At 30.5% G+C, this 26,560-nt stretch overlaps 1 protein-coding gene across 1 annotated transcript in view; it reads left to right on the top strand.

Moving 5' to 3' along the window:
* LOC142324251 (uncharacterized) overlaps positions 1-25,954 on the top strand; it is a 44,861-nt gene extending 18,907 nt beyond the window's left edge. The window contains exons 3-6 of the mRNA XM_075365112.1: positions 2,224-2,359; positions 8,624-8,794; positions 18,264-18,408; positions 25,289-25,954. Of these exons, the coding sequence (XP_075221227.1) occupies positions 2,224-2,359; positions 8,624-8,794; positions 18,264-18,408; positions 25,289-25,599 (763 nt within the window). The 3' untranslated portion in view covers positions 25,600-25,954. The remainder of the gene's footprint in view (positions 1-2,223; positions 2,360-8,623; positions 8,795-18,263; positions 18,409-25,288) is intronic.
* Positions 25,955-26,560: the final 606 nt, after the last annotated feature.

Here is a 26,560-nt window from a genome sequence, read left to right as displayed (position 1 = left end):
GGGGCACGTAGCTGGTGTCTGACGTTTCCTTTGTTCATATCATTTACATTTTAGTCGTTGAGATGGAGCCGTGGACGCTAGACCAACGCCTGTACGCGTATGGCAGTTTTGTGCGAAATGACGAATCCGTAACTTCTGTTCAGCGAGATTTCCGCCGTCAGTTTAATATCCATCGTAATGCAAGTGTCCCTTCTCGTAACAGAATATTGCGACGGGTAAACAACCTTCGAACAAGCGGTTCAATATTGAAGAAAAAACCACCGGGTCCCCGACGAACTGCTAGCACTCCGGAGAACATCGAACGAGTAAGGGAAGCCGTTGTCAGAAGCCCACGCCGCTCTATTCAGAGGCATTCAGCAGCGCTTCAAATGAGCACAAGTAAGGTAAGACGAATTCTGCATACAGACCTGCATTTCCATCCTTACAAGATAGCCGTCATGCAGCAGTTAAACGAGCAAGATTTCACGCAGCGATTACAATTTTGTCGACAAACGCTTACCATTTTTGAAGAAAATGAAAATTTGTTATTGTTAATGAGTGACGAAGCCCATTTTCATCTGAATGGCTTCGTCAACAAACAGAATTGCCGGTATCGGGCAGAAAGAAACTCACATCAGCTTCACGAGAGACCACTTCATAGCCCAAAGGTGACTGTCTGGTGTGCAATAGGAAAGGTCGGTGTTATCGTACCATATTTGTTTGAAGAAAATTACGCTGCCGTAACTGTAACAGCTGATCATTACATTGCGATGTTGAATACGTATCATCCCTGTGTTACGAAACCGGGGAATTGATTTTCAAAATTTGTTATTCCAGCAGGATGGAGCTACAGCGCACACAGCGAGGACAACGATGGCTGTTCTCCGTAACTTGTTTCCGGGACGGATCGTTTCCAGATTCGGCGACATTCCTTGGCCCCCTCGGTCCCCCGACTTGTGATTTTTTTCTGTGGGGGTTTCTAAAATCGCGTGTGTACGGCAATAAACCGCATACATTAGAGGACCTAAAGATCGCAATTCGTCACACGTCACCCAGATTGATGTAGACATGCTGCAAAGAATTGAGGCCAGTTACCGTGAAAGACTACAACAATGTATTGCCCAAAATGGACATCACTTGCCGGACATAATTTTTCGTTCATGAGTAAGTAACAAATGCTTTGATTTAACAAGTGTTTCAGTACCAATAAAACTTTTTTAAAGTAAATATTCAATTTTTTATGATTATTTTAAAAACATCCGGTTCCCGTGAATGACCCTGTATTTTCACAAAAACACTCATAGTAACTTACTCGGACAGTTCTGAAACGACTGAGCATCCAAAATGTCTGAAATTTTATTGAATACCTTTCAACGCATGCGTGAATACATTCCCTAATTTTTGTTGATGAGTGCTGTTATTTTCATGTTGAAGCTCAAAAATTTCAGAAAACCCTCGTATATTTATACATTATGCAATTGTACTTCATAAGTCAAAATATGCCAGGAAACTTATATATCCTGTTTATCAGTATGTTCACTCACATCTGAAAATTTATGTAATTTTATATTTATAACAAATCTTTATATTTAAGACAAATATTTTAATGAAAACAGTCACTATATGTAGAAGTATAGTTACCAAATAGTAGGAATTTTTTTACTTGACGAATCCTGATAAAAGTATACAAAATGATTCAGTTGGATATGGATATGATTTGCACTTTATCATTTTCGTAGACTTTACATGTTGTTTCAGTCCTCTTCAACAGTACTGTTTACTGCTCAGTTTTCCTCCACAGTCATGGGTGTACGGAACACCACTCATTTTTTTTTTCTTTCTATATTATTGCTTTTAAGTTTTCCCAAATGTTGTCAGCAATTCTTTTGGGGCAAAGCGTCATATTACTTATTAAACATAAAACTAAATATCATAACAGATAATAATTATCTTTTTTCAGTTGTAATGTATGGTTAATAATCTTTTGTATAAGATAATAGTCCAGTCTTTCTGGCTGCCTCTAATGGTTCATTACAGAGAAATTTTATTGTATTTTGTACATTCTGTTCCTTGTTATTAAATCTATGTATAAGTAAATAATAGACTTCTCTATTGTATCTTTTATTAATTATTCTGTACATATTGGAACCCATTATTGCACCATCATTATATATGAAAAAAATTATTATTTTTATGTTATTTTTAATTTTGTCATTAATTAATAAATTTAAATTATGTTTTTAGATTAAAAAGAAACAATCAAAATTTTGTAGATGTAATTGTACGTGATGATGATTATGGATATTGTAATAGCCAAGAATCTTTAAATTCTACGCCCTCTCAAAATACCCGCAATAGAAAAAATATTAAAAAACAAAAGGTAATAGTGTATATATATATATATATATATATTTATAATGAACTGTATTCATCACATCACAATTAACCAAACCAATTTTCTCAAATGTAGAATTTTTATAACTTATACTGTATTATTTCAGCCAATCTAGCAGTCATTTTCAGAGACTGCTATTCTCTCTCTTGTTATTATTTGCTGAGGCTTTTTTTTTATTCCTGCGGACATACATTTAGGATGTCATCAGAAGGTGTGATTTATACTTTGTCTCTTCATTTAGTACATCATTGTTGGGTGTTTTTTTTATATTTCATAATGTTGAAGCACGTCAAGATGCAACCCTTTTTGTGTACATGTAGATCATAACCTTGATATTCTAAATATACACAAAAAGTTATACTGAAGCACCATAAATATATAAAAATGAAAACCAGCTGTATAGTAAATGAACAGACATTCGAATCCTACAGCTGACTTTTCAGTGGTGTTCAAAATAACAGTATGCCTAATCCAAAAAAAACTGCCTGTAATGCCAGCTGACACCAGATTGAATGAAAATAATAGTCAGTGGCTGCAAGTATGACTAAAATTTTATAATATGGATTTTCAAAAACTTTATATTTAATGAACTTAGTTTATTTATCATTTAAACAGCTTTCCATTTTTAATAATTTTCATCACTGTCTGTCGTTCAAAAAACTGTACATGTGTAGTAAAATTAGAAGAATAGTATTGACAGACTGATAAATAATTATATTATTACCATCCTCTGCTGAAACCTCTAAAATAACACATTATTCTTTAAAACCTTTTTCTTTAAAAATGTAAACAGTGTATAGATACTGTTACTATGGATTAACATACACTGCTTTGAAGATTATTATACTGTGTATTATGAAAATGTTACCGCTGTAGGACATTTTGCTAAAAGTAAATTACCTGTATGACAGCTGATTATTTTCTATGTAATAAATTCATGCGATTTTAACAACTTAACAACTAACAATGTTAAAATAAAAAAAATAATAAGAATGGCTTTAATTGTTAATAGTAAAATTACAATAAATAACACATTTTGTAACCTTCTTAATGAGATGATATCAAGATTTACTTTAAAACATGACTGTTTAGCTTTTTAAGTTATAGTAGTTAAAAAGTAACTTAAAGTATTAACTAATCAAAAGAAGAATTCTTATTCTTTTTTTGATCCATTTTTAAACTCAATTTAGAAACAGACCAAATATTTTCTTAACTCTTTTAAATCTATGATCATTGAATTTTATTACAACAATATTATTCAACAATTTGTTAATTAGCTTTGATAGTGAAAGGACTTTTAGTAAGTGTTTTAAACTTCATTTTAGTTCTTTAAAATTTAGAGAATCACATGTTTTATATCGGTGTTGTAATTCATGGAATTAAGCCTTTTATTTTTAAATAAAATACAGTAATATTATGCACTCATGAGGAATAGATGATGACCAAATTATTATTTTTTAACTCTGCTTGATTTTTTAAACCATGCGCAACAGTTTATTCTTAGCAGCACTCATTTTTTTAGGATAAGTATATTCTTGCTACTTATAACTTTTCACCTGATCCTAAAGTATAACTCCTTATGTTATTGCATGGTATATAATATACCAAGCTTATATATATATATAAAACTCTTATCAGGCAAACACTGTTACATGCCTAATAAACTATAAAATGAATCAATGTGGCGATTCTATCTGTGTCTATAGTTTGAACTCTGAGTAATAACAATTATTTGGCAAATAACATGTGCTACCATCTTTTAACAAATGTGTAATATTGTTTTTTATTTATAATTTATTGTTTAACTTATAAATTGTGATAGTTAAAATATGACTATAGGCTGGAATGTTCTGTTGGCATTTGTCATTAATTTTTTATGCAACTACTAATTTAGATTAAATTTTTTATGCAATTTTCATTTGTTTGTTTTAAATGATTAACTTGTTTGAAGCATATGTCATATTGTTCTATCAAAACTATTCTATTACTTTTATTTGTCTTGCATCTATGACCCATACTCCTCAGAATTTTTCTAAAAGATTGTGCATGCAATTTCTCTATAGATTTGGGTGTTCTATTTTTAAAACCACAAATAACTTCTTTAATGTCAGCAGTACTGTGTCTGAAAATTGTAAGAAATGTTTTTTAAGCACAACTTTGAAAGTTATCATTGTTAACTTTCTTCGTTTTTTTATAAGGTTTTCTGGGCAAACTAAAATTTTCATTTTCTCCCAATTTCTTTAATTGTATTATAACTTTGTACACCATATGGGCATGGCTATCGCAAAGATTGCTACACAAGCTTGCATTTCAGAATATAACAATTTTAGTTTTTATTGTAAATGTTCATAAATTTTAATAATAATAATGATAAATTTAGTTTTAATTTTAAGACCGTTCCTTCTTTCTAATCTGTGGTTAGATCTTGGCTGAGGCATTTACTAAGGTAATCATGAATGAGAGGTAGTAAAAAAAAATGTTCTTCAGTATTAAAAAAAACTGTTTATAAAACAGAAAACACAAATTAACAAAACAAGTACAACATAGCAATTGGCTTTTGCTACCTACAACATCCTATCATGCTACAATATCCCCTCCACTGTATTAGTAGTAGTGTCAGCATTACTACTTTAGATACCCCTATTAAATCACTCTGTATTTGTGTTTTTGTGTTAACAGTGTTTAAACATTGATGGGGTACTTATTGATCCAACTATTTTTTTTTAAGTTGTTTGAAACTGAGTAGTTAATAGTGATCAACAGTTCTATGACATATTTTTTCAGCACATTAACAGTATACCAAGGGTGATTTAGATGCCCCATTTCCACTGTTTTATATTTATAGACTACTATTTTCACACTGTGGTGCAACCACACAGAATGTCCAGTAATATTTTCTATTTCATGGGGATAAGCATTTTGGTGTAAAATTGGTTTTTTATTGTATGTTACAGTGGAAGTGGGGCATCTAAATCATCCCTGATATAGTGTCAATGTATTAACAGAATAAGAATAAATATGTTTACATAATATAATAAAAATCTTATAAGAGATGTTCAGCAACAAGAAGAGAGTATAGGCTATTTTAGCACTCAGAACAGTTCAAAGTTACACGTGAATAACACAAGTAGTATAATATATACTATAACACATCTTGGTATTGTTATTTATTATTTAGTGGGTAATGACTGATAACAGTTGATACCACTTGGTAATTTTAGAGTGAAATAAGCTTTAGAAAAAATATATAAAACAGAAAAGTAAAAACATATAGATTCTTTAAATCTTTATTCTGAAGCCAACATAAAAAGAAAACAAATGACTTACAAACCCTTAATTGGATGGAATTATTCAGAGTACCTAAGCCATTTAAAATTGGATATCCAAATTCTATTGCATATTAAAATCCATGTAATAGAAATGTATTTGTGATCTACACATATCTTTTTATGATAATATCTTCTAGATTATAAATGTATTTTCTGCATAATATTGTCACGTGTTTGTGGCTCGATCAGGATATTAAGAGATTAACAGTTAAAGATGTTTATATAATTACAATTGATTATTTTAAGAACATAAGTAAAATAAGACAAATGAATAATAATAATGACAATAATAAATAACTAACTATAATAACAACCACAAACTATAATAAACGTCAACAATAATAATTATAAACATTGATTACTTACAAAATATAATTTCAAGTAAAGACAAGATTCATTTACAGGTAGTTAAATATAAAAACCAGAGTTCATTCCTATTGACAAATTAATTATTCTAAAGTTAAGTTTATTCTAAAGTTCTTTGACTGCAAATACCTTTCCTTTTTACAAATAAAACTACCCTAGCAATTTATGAGTGAGTTTAATACTTTACTTCTTTCACTAATTGTCTATAGTAACTCACTAAACAACCTCCTGCATTCTCTCCCACTGCCAACACTGGAATGCTTGTGACATCACGTCAAACACTATCCTGCACCTTGCAGTAGAACTACACGTTGACAGATAATGCCGTCTTACAATCTTGTTGGACACAACCAGCAATACACCTATACTTGGCTTCTTCAAAATTGATCTTAACTCATCTTTCCTAGAGTATTTATACTCCTATCCTCTTGATCTGCAGACCAGACCCAAGTTGAAGCATAAGAATCATCATCCAAGTCTTTACATTTTCCCATGAATTCCTACTCTGGTCCAGTAATTCTTCTCATGGAACAACATCTAGTTGTGTCAGCGAGCAGTATAACAAAGAACAATTGTTAAATGGACCTGTTAGCCTTAGAAAAAGAATTCGTTTTAGTCCCCTTCTGGATTCCTTCCATTATTATTTTATTCTTCTTTTTTTCTTAATTGGCAGATATCCGTTTCTCAGGTCCATTATACCAGTCTTGTTACAACATAAGTTGACACTTTCTCTAAAAAATGATATTGCTTACTGAAAATTTACATTTTTATTGGTTAAGTAATCTTTGCATACCTTCAAAAGGCAAAATTTAAAGGTTTTTTTTTTAATATAGGTAAGTTTACAAAAAGAAATCCAAATCTGTACGGAAAAGCCATTCAAAGAAACACAGAAGATAAAGAATCACTTTCTTGATATGAATTAGAAAAAGAATGCAAAGAAATAATGTTAAGAAACAACTACAAGTTGACCAAAGGCTGTTACACCAAATGCAAAAATACAATTTTTTTTTACCTAAGGTTTCCAGCCAATTTTCTTGCATTTTTTCATAGAAATACTCATACTTTAACCCAAAATTACTTCAGATTGCTATTATTACTATGTTATAATCTAATGTAAATAATAATATAGTAATTCACCAGTTAAATAAAAAATGTTGTATTTAAGATTTCTGAAAGAAATTTACAATAGATCCACCTCTTTGAAAAACTTTCTCTGTAAAATAAAGAAAGTGTTCAAAATCAATGAATTTGGTCATGAATAAGATTTGAATATGCATTTTAAAAAATTTATCAAATTGAAAAATTTTGCTCATCGAGTTGGTCTAATGGTTAACTTGTCATTGTAAATCAGTTGTTTAACAGCTGATTTTCAGAGCCAAAGGTTCTGAGGTCAAATCGTAGTAAAATTTAATTGCTTTTATATGGATTTGAATAATAGGCAGCGGGATACTGTTATACTTTGGTGGTGGAGGTTCAATTAAACACACTTCTCAGGTATGGTTGGCCTAAGTCTGTACAAGACTATCTCATTTACGTGTCATACATATCATCCACATCTCATTATGTTGCGGGGGGGGGGGGGGGTTGCTTCACAAGTTGAATATATTTTAATGTATGGATTAGGAAAATTAAAAAATTAAACAAAAAAATTGAGAAATTTGCTATTTTTGAAAATTTATAAAAAAAAAAATAAAATTGTGAAAAATAGAAAAAATTAAAAAATTACAAGAAGTTACATATAGTAGCATTTATAAAACACAATAAGGTTTTAGATCACTGTTAATGTGTATGTTTTTGTAATTAGTACTGTTACCAATGGAATACCACGTGCAGTGCAGCCAGTTAAGTACACAGTATTATTAATGGCTAAAGTATTTTTCATAGGTAATTAATTATCCATTTGGTAAGCCTTTCATTGCAAAAAGTGTTGTTAATTGACCAGAAACTGGACTTTTAATATGACAAAAGCTGTGTAGTGTATTTGAAAAATAAAATCAAAATTCAAATCTATACTTGTAAAAGCATCCCTTATTAATATTTTTGTTGAGTCCCCTTAATAAAAAAATAAATTATAGAAAAATACTGATAGCATTGTTGCTTCAAAGTGTACCACTTGTAAGAATCATATATATTTATTTAATTTTAAACGAATGATTAATTACTTTGGTCATTGACTGTTGATAAATGCCAAAACATACAGCAATACTACATATAACTTTAATCTTAGTGATCTATAAGAATGGTTTTTGTTAAATTCATCAACTGAAATTTTAACTTTTCTTCTCATCCTTCAATTTCCCTGAGCTATTCCATGTAACTCATTTGTAAAGGTTGCAGTTAAATGTTTTACTCAGGATGTAAAGTGGATTTAATTATTTTTTTTTTAGCCTTATATAAGAAATACTTATTTAGCTTAAGCTGAGTGAAAAAGTTGTCCTTTTTTATGATGCTTCATTATTAAAGAAATTTGTATAATGCTAAATTCAATAGATTCCAATGAATATATGTTTATTTTCATATGCTTTATTAGATTAATGTATTTTATTTATTATAGAAAAGTTGTGATAATGAGGTCATTTGTATTACCGATGATGATGATGATGGTAATAATAATGCAGTTGATGTTAGTGAAGCTAGTGCTAATCGTTCATCTACATATGATGATCTTGTTAATGTGAAAATTATATGGATGTGTAAAGATGGAATATCATTCAAGATTAAACGTGTAAGTACCACATTTGTATAATTTACTGGTATGTAAAATATCATATCTGCAATTTTTGTGATTGGTGTTTTCTCATAAGAAGTTAGGTAGTGACGTGATAGAACAAAATTTTGCTTCCATCTTCGATGGGTCATAAAATGTTAAAAAATTCTGCATGTAAAATCACTGTTTACTTAAGGATAAATATTTTACTTCAATTTATACTATGCAAACATCTGAATGATACTGCTGAGCATAAATTCATATAATTTGTTCTTGTTAGTTAAAAGTATTACATATAAATATAAAAATTAAGTGTGTTTTACACACTATATAAATCTTAATATTATTATTTTATATCTTCCTTAGCTTTGAGATGGTAGAATATTAACCCTTTTACTCATTAATTTTCAGCTTTGTTGGTTTATTTCAGCCTTTTAGTGTTGCATTGAAGTTATTTAGAAGGAAATCTTATTTTCTTTCTTTTGGTAATTTAATTTATTTTTTAGTTTGCATTATTGAGCAACAAAAAAAAATTGTATTACACTGTTTTTTTACTACCTTGTACGAAATAAAGGAAATATTGTGATCGCAAAAATTTTGGTTTTCAGATTTCTATGGAAATATCCATTTTGATTAGTTTCAGCATGACATTTGTACGTACGTACGTATCTCGCATAACTTAAAAATGATTAGCCAGAGGATGTTGAAATTTTGGATTTAGGACTGTTGTAACATCTAGTGGTCCACCTCCCCTTTTGATTACAATTGACTGAACCAAAAGTGTCCAGAAAAGCCCAAAATTCTAAAAAAATTTAGATTTTGGACTCTTTCTTAACTGCAGTAATAAGCCCTCATTGAGATCTTTTCAACGATATATCATAAGTGGTACTTATTTTCATTGGTTCCAAAGTTATAGCCAAATAAAATTTTAATTAATGAAATATTTCGGCGTTACAAGGGAAAGCACATCAGTTTGAATCAGAATTCATCTCCTTCTTTTTTTTTAATATAAATATATTTATTTATTAATAATTATTGACTGTGATTGTAAAAAAATGTTACAATAAATAATTATTCATTAACAATAAAAAAAAAATGAAAAAATCAGAAGTTATTAATGAAATAAAATTTTATGTATATTTAAAAATGTGTGTATGTAATTTAATAGGCATTATTGCATATGTATATATATAATAGACTTAGTGAAAAATCTGATTATTTAATATTAATTTAAACTCGTATTATTTTTGGATTTTCTAGTTTAATTTTATTTAATTATTCTGCACTTTCCATTTAATTTTATCTACATTAAAGTTAACTACAGAGTGACTGAAAAGTAGACCCTCACATTATAACATATGCACTGAAGCATACATACCCCATCTTTAATAAATTGCAAAGATTTCTTTCTTTTTAGTTCATTCCTCTGATATTGTCAAACAATATTATTCTCCGTAATTCAGAATTCATCATCATTTTGTTTGTTTTTTGTTGCCAATCATTTAATCGCTCTTTGGTTTGATATAATTCTTCTGATCTTAATTTGTGTACACGTTCTCTAGTTTTCAAATTTTCTCTCCATATTCATCATCCTCTCTTAATCTTTTTATTCTTTCTTTGCAACATTTTCTTCCTTTTTTTAAATTTAAATATATTGATTTATTAATAATTATTAACCTCTGATTGTAAAAAAATTAAATAAATAATAATTCAATAATAATAATAAAAAAATATGAAAAAAATCAGAACTTATTAGTGAAATAATATTTTATGTATTTCTGAAATATGTATATGTAATTTAATAGGTGTACAAGGAAGTCATGTAGTGTCCACATCAGATTTTTTTTTATTGTAATGAAGATTACAAATGCATTCCGTATGTATTTTTTCAACATGTAAAATTTTTCCAAAAAAATAAAATAAAAAATAAATTTCTTCAAGATTCTTTACATTGATCGTGAAATGTGTAACTGCATTCAGCTTTTATATAAATGTATAATTTTGTATTATGTCACTTTAAGTTATGATAAACAGAATAAATATTCAGATAAGTAGCTAATTATTAAAAAAAGACAAAGGTTAAAAAACCGTTTGCATGCAAACAAAAACAGATATGTCTATGAGGATTACCCATATTAACACATTTAGAGATATTTATTTATCACACATAAAAAATAAAACTAAATCTTTTTACATTTAAAATAAACCATAAACATTACTCAGTAATAAGGTAAACAAACAAAAACAATGCAAACAGTTGAATATTCAGTCATATTTCATAGCCATCACAAGGTTGCAACACACATCACAGAGACTTCGTAGTATTATTGTTAACTAAAAGTGGTTGTGAAATATAGCAAAAAATATCTGATTTGGACAAAACATGACTTCCTTGTACGTCTATTAAATTATGTATACACATTATTTTAAAATGAAAAGTACATAAAATTTTATTTCGTTAAGAATTTCTGATATTTTTCATTAATATTATTTTTGATTTTTTTTTTTTTTTATTGTAAAAGTTTTTTACATTCAAAGGTTAATAATTATTATTAGATCAATATATTTAAATTAAAAAAGTGTGATTTTTTGGAAATTGATTGTATTTCAATAAAATCTGATTAATGATAGTTATTTAGTTGATTAATTTTCATTGATTTCAAAATGGAATACTTGATTTTAAAATATGGTTAGGTTGTCATATTTTTATATTAAATCCATCCTGATTAGATGTCATAGTTAAAAGTAGTTGTTAATATATTTACAATCTATATTTTAATAATAAAGATATAAATAAATAATCAAGATGAATATACAAATGTTATGATCATATCTACATAGTAACTAAATCCATTGTTTAAACATTTTTACTTGTAGATTAAGTCATATAAAACTGAAGATTCAAAATTATATGTTGGAGGAGAATGTCTCATTTTTAAAGAATACAGAATAAGAAACATAGAAAAATTATTTAAAAACATTGACATCATTAACTGTAGTGATCATGTTGTATTAATATTAAAACTTGTATTTATATTAAAATACTTTATATACAGTAAACATCATTACTCTCAGAGAGAGTAAGTTTAACAAGTATCTCTTACATTGTCTCTACTTAATAAGGGGATAGTGATCAACAAAGATAATTTTTACAATTTAAAAATAATTATTATATTTAAATAGAAATATAAAATTATGAAACTTCAATGATTTATGAACAGAAAAGTTTGCATACTTCAGTAGATTTATTAATATTATGAAAAATTTCAAATTTTTACAAAATGTTAACAATCCACAAACAGATAAATAAGCAATGGATTTATAAAATTTTTTTTTTTTATGAATTAATACATATCTGTCTACGAGATTCCAGAGAGTAACGAGAACTAGTTACTTTGAAGTACTCCCCTCCTGAACCAGTGCACAGTTCCAAATGCTATTCTCCCTTTTGAAAATATTCCTAAATAGTCCTTACAAGAGGCAGTTTTTTGTATTTAGCATAAATCCATCTGCAAGGTTTTTTTAGTACCTTCAGTTGCCTCATTATACCTTCAGTTTGGGAAATAAGAAAACGTCTGCTGAAGCCAGATTAGAAGAGTATGGTGGCCTAGAAAGCCTAGTTGTTTTAGTCTGGCCAAAAGTCACAAATCAAGAGTGATAAGAGAGCTGTGCAGGTTCCAAGAATTATTTCTCCTCAATGCAGCTTTTTTTCCTGATATTTTCTCTTTGAGATTTTAAGATAATACCTGGAATTCACAGTTTGTCCCTGCATAAGAAATTATGATGCACAGCACCATCAATGACAAAAAATATATGAATTTTATGTCCAAATTGACATGCCTTTTTTGGTCAGTAAAATTTAGTGATGTTTTGTGAAGACTACAATTTTTTTCTACATCAAATACATTAACCATTTCAACTGGTTATAATTTTCTTTATTATGTTTTTTCTTTTGTTAACATAATCCAAAAGTTCATGACAGATTGTTACATATTTGTTTCTATGATCTTGTATTAAATTTATAAGACAAACACTGCAGCTACCCAATGCATTTCTAGTTTTTTCATAGAGAATTTTTGATGACTCATATCAGTATTTGCACTCCTGTGTTATTTTCCAAATTGTCAAATGAAAATCGTATTTGTACTATTTTATGCAATTTTAAGGTAATCACATGACATGGAGAGCTGTCTTGAACATAAATCATCATCTGTTAGCTGATGACCATAACTTGTATCTTTTAACTCTTTGACAGCAGTATGTTTATTACTGTAAACATTTTCACTATTGTTTTATCATTTGAGTATATAATGTTTACTAATTTTTTAGCAAAACTTAATGTTAGTTTACTATTTACGAACACCAGTCACAAAGCACATTATGAACTGTATGTCATAAAACACTTTAACACACATTCATGCACATAAATAGTTGTTACAGTATGTAATGCACAACAGCTTAGTCATGAAGGATACCACTATGCAGAACCTTACTGAACCACTTGAGCAATGCTACAACTTCACAGTGGTGAGCTGTTTAAAAAGTACCAGATTGTTTTTTAAACAAACTTTATATTAGTTAAGAATTAAAAATCAAGACTGAAGATAATTTATGATTTAAATATTTTCAATTGTTAATACTTCTTTTCAATTACTTTATTTGATGGTAAATTTATTAATATTGTTATTGATTATCAGCAGATTAGAGGGGAAGTTTTGTTTAAATTCCTAGAATGATGTAACCTCTTACTATAAAATAAAATTTTAATAAAAATTCTAAACTGTTAACTTATAAATCGCTCCATTTTGCAAGTTTCTGGTATTATATTTTATTAATAAATTAACTAATTTTTTTTTTTTTTGTGTACAAAGAAGATTCATTATTAGCGCTTGGAAGCAATGCTTCTATAATAAACAATTAGTTCACCAACACCAATGTTAAGTATCATGGACATAAACCAAATAACAGTAATATAAAAAAATTAACAATTACAATGCACATTATCACAGGCAAAAAAGTAAAAAAATTTAAACACATTATAATATTTATTAAATATTTGAGTACAGACGTACAACTTCAAGAAATAAGACATTCGATATCATCATATTGTTCCTTAAATATTTCAGATGTTAGCGCTAATTTAAATTTCTGATACGTTGCCACATAACAGTCACAATCCACAAGGATGGGGTGTACTGTACATCAGCAGTCGCAGCAAACGCAACGGGTGTATTGCTCTAAGTCATGAGATGTCCATGAGTGAATTTAGTGAGCTATGCATAAACTGCAAATGATAACCTCCTCATGACAGTTATTCCTGCTTGAGGAGCTCTTTGGTGTCACATGGCATTATTGATGGTAGCACACCATTCACTTTACCACTCATCACGAACCACCCTCTACAGAAAACAGACAAGATCGTCCGAAACAACGCAGTTAATAAAAACGGGCTGCAACAAGCCCCCTTGCCCATCAGCATGCTCATTACCTGAAAATCCAATATGCCTAGGGATCTCAGAACTCTATTACACTGAGTCATCTCAGAATTGATAGACCAAATGTCACTAACAGGGTGTCTGGAGTACATGTCATTAATCGCCTGCAAGACACTTATGGAATCTGAACAGGCAAGTATGTGTCTATATGTTGGGCTAATCATATTCAAGGCCTTAATAATAGTATACAAATCCGTGACAAAAATACTGACGGTGTGGGAAGGCCAAACCTTTACTTCTAACATCAACCAAAAAAGCACAACCAACAGAATTGTCATGTTTAGTGCCGTCTGTATAAATTATAGCATCAGGATTCATGCTATTTACTGTATAATAAAATTTACCTTGTAAGATAATCGGATTTGTGTATTTCTTGTGATAGACAAGTAATTTATGAGACACCACCTAAGGGGGTAGGTAATAACATTGCCTAACAGCAAGAACTGGAAGCAGTTGTGTACAATTCTCCGTTCTCATCAAGAGAATATTGAAATTCTACTAAAGGAAAAAAGACCTTGATACTGTCTGCAGCACACTCACCTCCATCCCCAAGATGAAGTGTCTTTTCCCAGCTATATCTGTGACTATCTAACTGAGGGTAAAGGACATAAAGGTGTGGCTATTTTCCTGAAGGAAGTCATATCAGCCACAAGGATTCTATTGGCTATAAACATTCCTGCAGTCTCAATAAAGGAATTGGCACCATTTAAAATGAATGTCTGCAATTTATACCTTCCCCCAAATTCCGATATCAGTGAAGAAAATCTATCCAATTTGTTATCATAGATTCCCTCACCCTGCCTAATAATTGGCAATTTCAACGCCCATCACTATTCATGGGGCTCATCATCATGTTCTTCTTGAGGTACTATAGTTGACTGGCTGAGACAGAACTTTGATCTCTGCTTATTGATCGATGGGTCATATGTTTATGACATCTTCATAAACTACATTTTCCTGCATTGATCTGTCCTTGTGTTCAGCATCCCTACTCCACTTCTTACCTGCATGAGTCCAAAAACTTCTACAGACCAATTATTATCTCAATCGGTAACAGTGACTTGCTTCAGAGTTGGCCGTGCAAATGGGTGGTTGGGAAAGTGGATTGGATTGAGTATATTTCCAGGGGAAGTGTCACAGGAATTATTCAAGGCATACATGTTCATCACATCAATTGGCGAGGTGACAAGGATGCCATTGTTTTTCAGTTCAATCAGCATCAAAGATTCCAAAGATCTCCACACAATCGATGATGGAGTTGTCCGAGAAATGGTATCAACATAATTCAACCACGATTTCAGTTTAGTTCACTGAAATACTTGATATCATTCAGCTGTCGCATTTTGGAAGGGGTAGAGGAATTCTGTCATAGGCCTTCAATTGAAATTATGTAATGCCCTGCAGTGATTCCTGAGTGCACTCCAGCAGTCTTCGTCCCACCAAGGAACAACAGGCTGCCTTGGCTTTCTAAATGTTAGAGTAATAAATTCCTTTGCACTATTGAGTATTGGGTATGTAAACATGACATGTTGGTGGATCATGCTACCACAACTGTCATATTGGCCGAAGGAATCTTTTTACTCATTCCAATCCACTTTCCCAACCACCCATTTGCATGGCCAACTCTGAGGCAAGTCACTGTTACCGATTGAGATAATAATTGATCTGTAGAAGTTTTTGGACTCATGCAGGTAAGAAGTGGAGTAGGGATGCTGAACACAAGGACAGATCAGTGCATGAAGATGACATAAACATATGACCTATCGATCAATAAGCAGAGATCCAAGTTCTGCATCAGTCAGTCAACTGTAGTACCTCAAGAAGAGCATGATGATGAGCCCAATGAATAGTGATGGGCATTCAAATTGTCAATTATTAGGCAGGGTGCAGGAATCTATGATAACAAATTGAATAGATCATCTTCACTGATACCGGAATTTGGGGGAAGGTATAAATTGCAGATATTCATTTTAAATGGTGCCAATACCTTTACTGAGACTACAGGAATGTTTACAGCCAATAGAATCTTTGTGGCTAATATGACTTGCTTCAGGAAAATAGCCACACTTTTACGTCCTTTACCCTCAGTTAGATAGTCACAGATGTAGCTGCGAAAAGACAGTTCATCCTGGGGATGGAGGTTAGTGTCCTGCAGAGACAGTATCAAGGATTTTGTTCATTTAATAGGATTTCAATATTCTCATGGTGAGAACAGAGACCGCAAACATTGTATTGAATATTGTTTGTACCCATAAAAAATACCTTTTCTCGGTTGTATATAAAACTCTGCGTACAGATTATTTATCAAATACTATCTTTTATTCCTGTTTTGATATTTATAGCCTTTAGGAAGTGCTTTGATTCTTTGGGCACTTCATCCACCACTATATCGTAGAGAAGTTGATAGTGGTGGGAACTTGGAAGCCTGGGAAGATTGAGATGATGTACCAGTTTCCTGCGTAATTGGTGCAGCAGGATCTTTATGTGGTGGTTTACTTTAACTTTTAGGTGGTTTTTGATAAACCACTACTGGTCTTCCTAGGAAAAGTATCTAAGCTTCTTGCCAGTACTCAATGCTGCAATAACAGATGCAAGGGACTTTACTTGCTGATAAAGCTTCTACCATTTTAATCAGTTCTTTGCAAAATGTGCATTCATTCTCTTTTTGGTCATTGTTTGAGAGCATGGACAAAAGTAAAGCAAAATTTTACAGGATTCCTCATATTCAGGGCTTTTCAGTATTCTTGACAATCCACAGGAAAGAACACTTTCTCCTCAGTACAGATTTTCTAGCCTTTCTTTCCTTATAATGCTTCCTTATAAAGGAAGCATTCTCAAGACCTTGCCGAGTGTGGACCTTTACAATTTACACATTTTTCTACTTCAGCAAATGTGCTGTCATCATTTCCCATATGGCTGTAATGATTGCAAACTTTGTTGTCAAAACACTGGAAGCAGCATTCGGGGTTTGATATGCGGTTGTACATGGACAGAGAGGTAACCAGCTTTTATTCAGTCAGGAACGGTTGGACTAGGAAAAGTTAGATCAAGCGAGGATGTTAACACATCAATATCACTTTTTTTTCTCATAATCTTCTGCATAGACATGACTAACTGTAGTGACAACTCTTGTAATTTCAGATAACTCAATGTCAGCCCAAGTCATGGCAAACGATCACTCCATTTCTGAAATTTAGCACTCCACTATCGCTCTGTCTTTCCCTATAAGGACTAGGAATTTTCAACATTGTTCTTCACTATAATCAGCAGGGTGCCACTCCTATTTTTAACAGGTTTCAGAGACTCACAAGTTTTTATGTTTTACTTATTTATCAGGAAGGAAGAATCCTTAACAAAGGATTTACCTTCCTCATTGTACCTTACTACAGGAAAACTTAACCTCTTCCGTAACGTTTCTCATTTCTTTACCAGCTGAGAAGGTCGGTCAAAGACTCTTCAAACTCCCAGGTGATTTGGTTTTCTCAAGTGGAATGACAACAACCAAAAGATTATTAATTGGACTGAAATTTGATACCCATGAGTACTGGTGATTTAATTGACCACTCCAACTAAGCACACATGTACTGGAGCTAGGGCTTCATACAACCAGTTTCACTCTGGTGCCCAGAGAACATCACTATGTAAAGCCATCCACCAATCGGCATGATAGTTTTCTTCAGGATTACGGTTGCATTTTGTAAGGTGTTAACCATCCAGTGTAAATATAAGAAGAAATAGTGTAAGATATTATTCTATTGCTGAGTAAGGGTACATCTTGTAATTTGTGTAGTTTTTTTGTGAGATGTATGTGTATGTAATAAAATATTTAGTAACTCTGTTTGTAATAGGAAGAAAAGCTGCATAGGCTAGGGCCATGGGGACACCAACCCTCAAAGTCTTAAAGAGTAAGACTCCCCATCAGGGAATAAATTGATTAATTTAATCCCAATTTGTGTGCTCTCTAAATATTTTTTGTATTTTCTTGTTAACAGAATGAGCCATTTTCAATAATATTTAAATTACTGTCAGAACAGAAAAATGTTAGTGAGCAAGAAATATCATTATTTAAGAATGATGATATAGTATTTCCAGATGATACACCAGAATCTATTAACTTGAATTTATTAGATATATTAAGTAAGTATTTATAACAATTTTCTGTTAGTTGATATTTTTGTATGTGTAAAAGAAAACTGTAGTATCAAAAAATTATAACATTTATGTATAACTCTCACTAAGGCTGCCCGATTTAGTCATATGTTTTAGTAATGTTACTCTGTATATCACACTTGTGTAAAGCTAAGAGCTTACATACTCTTACTAAATTTATTTCTTTGAATTTACATACTTTTGGACCGATCCTTAAAAAAAGTAATTACCATATTTGCTTGCATATGAAGTAGAATTTTTTTTCTAAAAAACCAACCTGAAATTTATGGATGCGCATGGTGTGCGGGGATTTCCTAGAGGAGACCTATATCCATATTGTAATACATATGATAATGGTGTAGTAATATAGTTTGATTTCAATTTCAAATTGGTCAAAAATTATAGATATATGTTAGTTCTACAGTTGCCTCCTCACCCTGCTATCCTCTAAGAAACTGTAGATAATGTTTGTCAATGATTCTTTTTTTGTTTCTTGTTTTTGTAGTTTCAGTGAAACACATTTGAAGATTGAATATGGATTCATTTTATACTTATAGTGAGCGAGTTCTGTAAAATGTTTGCATTCATTTACGTCCAGAGAAAAATTAAAAGTTATTTACAAAACTAAGGAAACAGTTAATTGTGCAGCAGGCCATAAATATGACATTTAAAAATTGTTTATTAGGGATTATAGAAAGAAAGAAAAAAGCTTAAGAATATTAATAAAAATATAAGACCATTTTTACAGCAGAATATATAGATTTCTACAAGAAGAGCAATTGTCCTCTTACATTCACGACAGATGCTAGAAAGAGTTTACTTCATCAGTATGAATGGCACATTTAAAGCCCTTATAAATAGTAAGGAAATTCAAACACCATGATAATCTTTAAGATTGATAGATTGAAGATGGCTACATTGTCTCATGAATAGCTGTGTCTCATGAATCCATATGTCTATTTGCCAAATGACTGATGAAAAATTATTGCTGTTCAGAGATATGCAACTTAATTACAAGAAGACAATTTTTTAATAAGGCAAATAGAAAGCACCAATCAAATCAAAGTTTACTTTGACATGCTACCAAACTCAATAATTAACACGATTGGAGAAAACTCTTCACATGAACTTGCAGTTATGAGAAACAGTATTGTACAGTTATGCTGATAATACTTACAGATGGCAAAAAACTTCCACCGTTTACAGCATTTCCAAAAGGTGCGAAACTACTAGCTGCCAAGAAAAATGGTGGATGGACAACATGCTAATATAAAATTGCATGAAATGTGTATTGAAACATTATGCTCATTTAGAATTTAAAAAAATATTAGTGATGGACAGTATTCATGAACATGTGATTATATAAAGAAAAGGCTTTGAGAAGGTAAATCCTAACATAGCAAGTTTGTATTGGGTAGATTGTCATCTTTATCTAATATTTTTATTAATTGGCCTTTCAAAGCTCATTTAGATCATTTTTATTTGGAATGAATTGTGATTAGTCTGTAAAAATACTACTATAGGAAGATCAAAAAAGCCTAGTCTCCTTTTAATATGTGAATGGAGTTTGGCCATATATGTCATTATTCCAAGTGATCCAGTTGTGAAAAGCTTCAAGAAATTCTACATTTTTAATAATCTTGACAGAAATTAAGATTGTGCTAATTTGTGTTAATTTTCTTCCAACATAATTTCATACAGTAATACAGGGTACACTATAAAAATTACTCTATATTATGAATGAACAAATGATTTATCATAGTTAAGTGTATTTTATCATAAACTAGGTGACCCAGCAATGTTTCGTCTTGCTAGATTTGAGTATATATATATATATATATTTATATTAAATGAACACAAATAAAAGTTTGATAAAACATTAAAAAACTGAACATTACACAACTTCATAAAATTTAACCTTTTCCTTTTTCCATTTTTTGCAAAACTTTTCTTTTCACGTAACTAATATATATTCTGAATATGAGCCAAATCGGACCATAAATACAATTTTTCAAAATATCTTGACCCAGCACCACCTAACGGGTCCAGCTATTTCAGAAACCTTTGCAGGCATGCGCATAGCAACTCACCAAAGTTTCATCACAATCGGATGAATAGTATTATATTAACTGAGAAGTTGGATACCGTTGTGTTCATTGTAGTTCATCTATAATCATTTTCTTCATTAAAATAAAAAGTAAATTTAGTGCTTGGGGCACAATTTAGTCACTATTAATATTTCACCAAATTATTAATTTTTACTGAGACCCAGATTTTTAGGGCTTGTCATATTTGTTCATATAAATGTATATTTTGATTTCTTAGCTTTAAATCATACTTTGTTCAGTACTTCCATAAAGTCATATATTTAGGTTGAATCTGATAGTTTACAGTCGTCTGATTGCCTTGTTCAGTTCCTTTTCCTTTTAATTATTCCAAGTAAATTTCTAAGCTAACGTACATAAAAATATTTATAACAGAATTGAAACCCAGTATCCTGTGCAACTAGCCTTATGTAGTATAGTACTGTGAAATAGTCTCACTGTTGCCTTTATTATTAATATATATATATATTTATTAATTTGACTCCGTGTTATTTTAATTCTTACTAATATAATATGATGCAAATTAGATTTGTCATTCTAAGTTGTTTGTTAAATTGAAGAATCCAGTTATATCAGTTACTATAACAGCAGTAGCCATCCCTATCCCACATGCTGTATTTTTTGGTTGCATTAGTGTCACTTCATAGGTGCTTAACGTAAGATGTTCTGTCAGTGCATGATAGAATAGTATTATTAAACCACTCAAAGGAAAATATTATCATGCTGATGAGGATATTATGTTCTGTAAACTATTTAAGAAATATTTTCAGAGTGGAACAGCATTGTAATATTGGCAAACGCAAAGCTCTGTAAATTGATAATTTATATAGATACCAGAGAGTAATTATTGATGTATGTTTGAGAACTATGTTGTCCTTCTATCTCAAGCAACCAGTTTCGGAGGTTTTCCCAGGATGTGAAATGGTTTTTATGTCAAACATAACTTTTACATGAATTAAGGACTCCCAGTTTTAAATAAAAAAATGTTGATACACCACACACCTATTCCCATTGCATCTACTTTAAGAATAAATTACTTCAAATTCTGCTGCATCAACACAATTAAAAATAAACTACAGATCTCCATACATGAAAGTAGCATTGCTGAAAATAGACTAAGAAATGTCACTGGAGGCATTCTAAGATATAACAAACCTGAAGATGTATTCCTATTTGTGTGTTAAGCAAAGAGTGAATAACACCATTGCTATTCTTTTCAACAATCCATTAAATTTGATGCATCTAAAAAGTAACCTACTAAGATTTTTTTTAAGCTTTACTTTATGTATAGAAGTTAATGAATAGGCATCATCACTATAGCCTGTTATAACATACTAAAAGATGTTTGTTACTGCAAATTGCAACTTCACGATTTACAACAAATTATTAGTGACAAGTGATTAAAATAAAGCATTTCCTTCCTCATTTTAAAAAGAAACCACTGCATCTCTCAAATGCTTTGCTTTATTATTTTTTTGTTGGTTAGTCTTGTGACCGTAGAGTAAAAAAAGGTTTTGGTAATTTCAGTTTGTTAATGAGGGTTTTACTTGTTGATATGTACCATGAATAAGAAAAGATATTGTATGATATGTAATCTAAATTATTTCCATTTCCTTTTTTTGTTTTTCTATCAAATTGTGAAAACATTATGCTACCCATTATTTTTTTGTTCATCGTGAATAGTTTATGAAACTTTACTGAACAATGTTACCATTAGCACACCATTCTTTCACTCACTGCATCTCTTCACATATTTAACAACACTGAATTTCATAATGGCTAATGTTTTCATTTTTAAAATACTAATCACAATGCAGTTAAGAAAATTGTTCTGTGAATTTCCATGGCATCTTAGGTTAATTACAATTTCATGAACATGCTTTAGACCAAACGTAAATTTATAATTGATACCAGCACTTTCAGAATAGACAACTTTCAAAATGTAACAAAGTGCATGAAACCATCTTATAAGACAAAGTAGAAAAAATTTGTGACTTTATATAGATTATAGGTCTAGAACTCAGAGAGTATATTAAATACAAACAGCCTTAAATGTCTGTAGGGGCACCACAGATATTTGCTACTGCACTATGATAATGCAGCCACCTACTCGTATATCTTTGCAAAACATTTTGGCTTCAACTAACTTGACATTTTCCCTACTTACCAGGTTGCATGGGAAGGTGAATTTCCCTTGCAACATCTGTTTCTAAAGATGAAATTGTAGTTAAAGAAAGCCTTTTTTGATTATTTATAAGCTCCACATCAGATTGGAAGAAATGGTGAGATCGTGCTGTACAGGAAACTATTTTGAAAGGATTATTGGCCAAACCTTTTCAAAACCTTAAAAATTATAAATATTTTTGAGGTTATTTATTTTTTATAAGTTAATCTCAGAAACTTATACAAACAAATTAAAGAGAATATTATAGTTCTCCACAGTATATCTTTTCAATTGAGTTCATCTTTTTCTCATGTGACAGCAGCACTATCTATATAAGAGGTCTGTAAATAAAGTAATGAGACTGGTTCAGAAAAAACTTTTTATTTACAATCCACCTTTGAAATATCAAAGGTGATAGTCTATCACCTTTGAAATATTTCCCTTGGGAGGCCACGCAACGCTTCAGTTTCCCATTCTTCATAGCAGTGTTGGAACTCGGAAACCGCAATATCCTTCAGATAGTCAGTTACATTTTTAAAATTTTTTCTACTGTTCCAAAATGGTGTCCTTTGAGGCATGTTTTAATTTAAAGTCTGGAACAGGAAAAAGTTACACGGACTCAAGTCAGGTGAATAAGGTGGTTGAGGAACTACAGGAATGTTTTTTTTCTTTGCCAAAATCTCATAGTGCAGTGTGGCAAAGGTGCATTGTCATGGTGCAACATCCAGTTGTCTTGTCTCAACTGGCTGGTCTCATGCGAGCAACTCTTTTCCACAGTTTTTCAAGAATTTTTCGGTAAACATTGATTTACAGTCTGTCCTGCAGGCAAAAACTCCTTATGGACAATGCCATTACTATCAAAGAAACAAATTAGCATGATTTTGATTTGCTCCTTTTTGGCTTTTTTGGTTAGTTTGAGGTGTGCCACTCCTTGCTCTGGCATTTTGTTTCTGAGTGGTACTCAAATATCCAAGATTCATCACCAGTAATAACATTTTTTTAGAAAATCAGGATCAGTTTCAATTTGCCCTAGAAGATCACGGCACACTTCCACCCTGTTGTTTTCTGTTCAACAATGAGGTTTTTTGGGACCATTTTTGCATAAACTCTTTTCAATTTGTTTGTTAAAAATTTTATGCGAATGGTATGGTTCAAATTCAATTGTTGTGCTATCATTCTGACTGTTAATTGCTGTTCGTACCATATCAAGTCTGATTCGCTTAAGATTGTCATCACTTTTTGACGTTAATGGTCTTTCAGAGTATGGATCATCCACAACTGATTCCTGACCATCTGAAAATGTTTTAAACCGCCTAAAATTTTGGGCTTGTTATAGAGCATCATTTCCATATGCCCTTTTCAATTTTGAAAAGGTTTCAGTAGCATTCTCACTAAAAGTTTGTTTACGTCTCACGTGGGAACAGTAGACTAAAAATATTAATACCTAACATAAATCAGCTGTTCATATAACCATATGTTTACTAATAACTTTTGTCGCTTTGGCTGCCAAAAAAAAACTAGTCTCTACTTTATTTACAGACTTCATACATTAATATTTTCAGTCATATTAAATGTTACTTTAGATTTGGCAGCTGATTAATTAGGATTTATTTTATTACAAGTGATAATTTATTTTGTTTGAAAATGACAGAACAGAGGATATGTATTTTAATCAGTAATATAGTCAAATCACTATTTGAGAAGTTGCTGTTGGGGTTGCAGTTAACAGCTTGTGTAAAAAAATCTTGATAACAAATAGCCTATTAATAACAAATAGCCGCAAAATTTGTTCCAAAACTTTGAATGTTTAACAAAAGTGTGTAACAATTGTTAGTTGACATCACTAATGACTAAGAATTACTCAAAACATGTCATAACATGTGGCAGAACGTGGATGTATGGTTATGATATGGAAACTTCCTGAAGAACTAAGATCTAAAAAAGCGTGCGAAGTTCAATAGAATATTAAGGTTCTCCATATTATTTTTTTTCTATTGCGTATGATTTCATTCATTAATAATTCTTGCCACAAGATTGTGAACAGTATTTAGCAGTTTTAAGCCATTTACGTTTGGCAGTCTGAAAAAAAAGATCACAAATCTGGGTAAATAATTCTTGAATTTTGCTCCATAATAATATTTCAGTTCACACTTCCCTACCAATTTAGCCAAAAATAACACCATATTGATGCCACAGCTTCTGTTGTTTTCCATACATGGTAACCTGCAATTTTGATTCTGCTGAGTAAGAGAACATTAATAATTTGTGATGTTTGTGCGCTAAGGCCATATCAAAAAAAGCTTTCCACGTTCCATAAATGTTTTGAACATTAGAAAAAATACTAGCATAATATAAATGTGCCTCATACAATATCAATATTCAAAAAAAAAGTAAATTCATTTTCATAATTCAAATTCTAATTTTTATCACCTTGTATTTCATTTTACCTGGCTGGTACCCTGTAACAACTACCTGGATGATAATGAAATGAATTTTTTGTAGCATATGAAAAAATGCCGTGCCTGACAGACTCAAACTACCACTTTTCATATTTCAGAGGAATAAGCATATTATTAAATTATTTTTACTCTGTTTACAGCTGCTTACATTTCTTCATCGGCTAATGTTGTTTTGAGTGGTAAAAATGTAAGAAAACACGGAAAAAATTCTCTTGAAGTAAAAGTTTTAATTGATAAAAAAAGGAACAATGTACTGCAATTTTTTATTATTAAGAATCAAAAAATGGGCCCTTTAATTGAAAAAATTGCCAATCAGTTAGATTGTGAAAAAGATGAAATACAGTTATGGTTTGATGGTGAGAAAGTCAGTAGTTCAGATACTACTTCTGATTTAGAATTAGAAGGAGGAGAATTGTTTGAAGTGAGATGCAAAAAGAGACTAAATAATTAATTTTAATTTTATTTTTTAAATTAAGTAAAATATTGATGAAAAAATTTAAGTAAAATATTAATGAAAAAATTTAAGTAAAATATTGATGAAAAAATTTTAACCAGTAGAATCAAATATTTCTCTTGTTATTTTATTTGTTATAATTGAAATTCATAAAAATCATTGAATAGACTTTTGTCAGTTATTTCATGTTGAATCAGCTATGTTATGAGTTAAATTCTATGGGTATCACTAACAGTTTCTGTATAATAATCAAAGTATATTATGTAAATTGTTTTTAAATTATTTTACAACTTTATTATTATTTTAATTATGTTTTAGAGCAATCTGAAAATAAAAATTATTTTAAATAAAATGATTGTACTACTTACTCTACTTTAAATGATTATACTGCAGAAGTAATCACTGCATATGGTTTCATTCAAACATTTACTTATCTGAGTAAATAATTCTGTTTTCCAGACATGGTACTCTGCAACTTTTGAATTTGAAAAAAAAAGCTTTTTCCCCATTCCATAAATGTCTCAACTTTAGGAGTTCTTTGAAGGATAGAATATCGATATTCAAAAATAAGTAAATTCATTTGCACAATTCTAATTTTTCTCCCTTTGAACAATTAATAAATGTTTTGAATGTCTGTAATTGATTTGAAGGAGAGAAACTCTAATAGTAATAATATTTCAGAAAACTTTACTGATAGTAAATGTTGGTATAGATCTAAAATTATATGCATTTTTTTAAAATAACCTTTTTATATGGGTGTGAAAGTAAAAGATTAAATTGCTGATAATTTAATTTAAAGAAGTGATTGTTAATAGCTAGAAAGTATTTGTTGGCAGTAAAATAATATCACTGCATGTTCATGAACCACCTACTAACTTATGTCACAAAACATATACTGAATTGATTATTGATGGTTCCAGTTACTTTACTATTATAGTGTTATAGTGAATGAAATGTC

Source organism: Lycorma delicatula, chromosome 4, assembly GCF_047948215.1.
Source record: "Lycorma delicatula isolate Av1 chromosome 4, ASM4794821v1, whole genome shotgun sequence".
NCBI lineage: Eukaryota > Metazoa > Arthropoda > Insecta > Hemiptera > Fulgoridae > Lycorma > Lycorma delicatula.
This window is presented reverse-complemented; position numbering and strand designations above follow the sequence as displayed.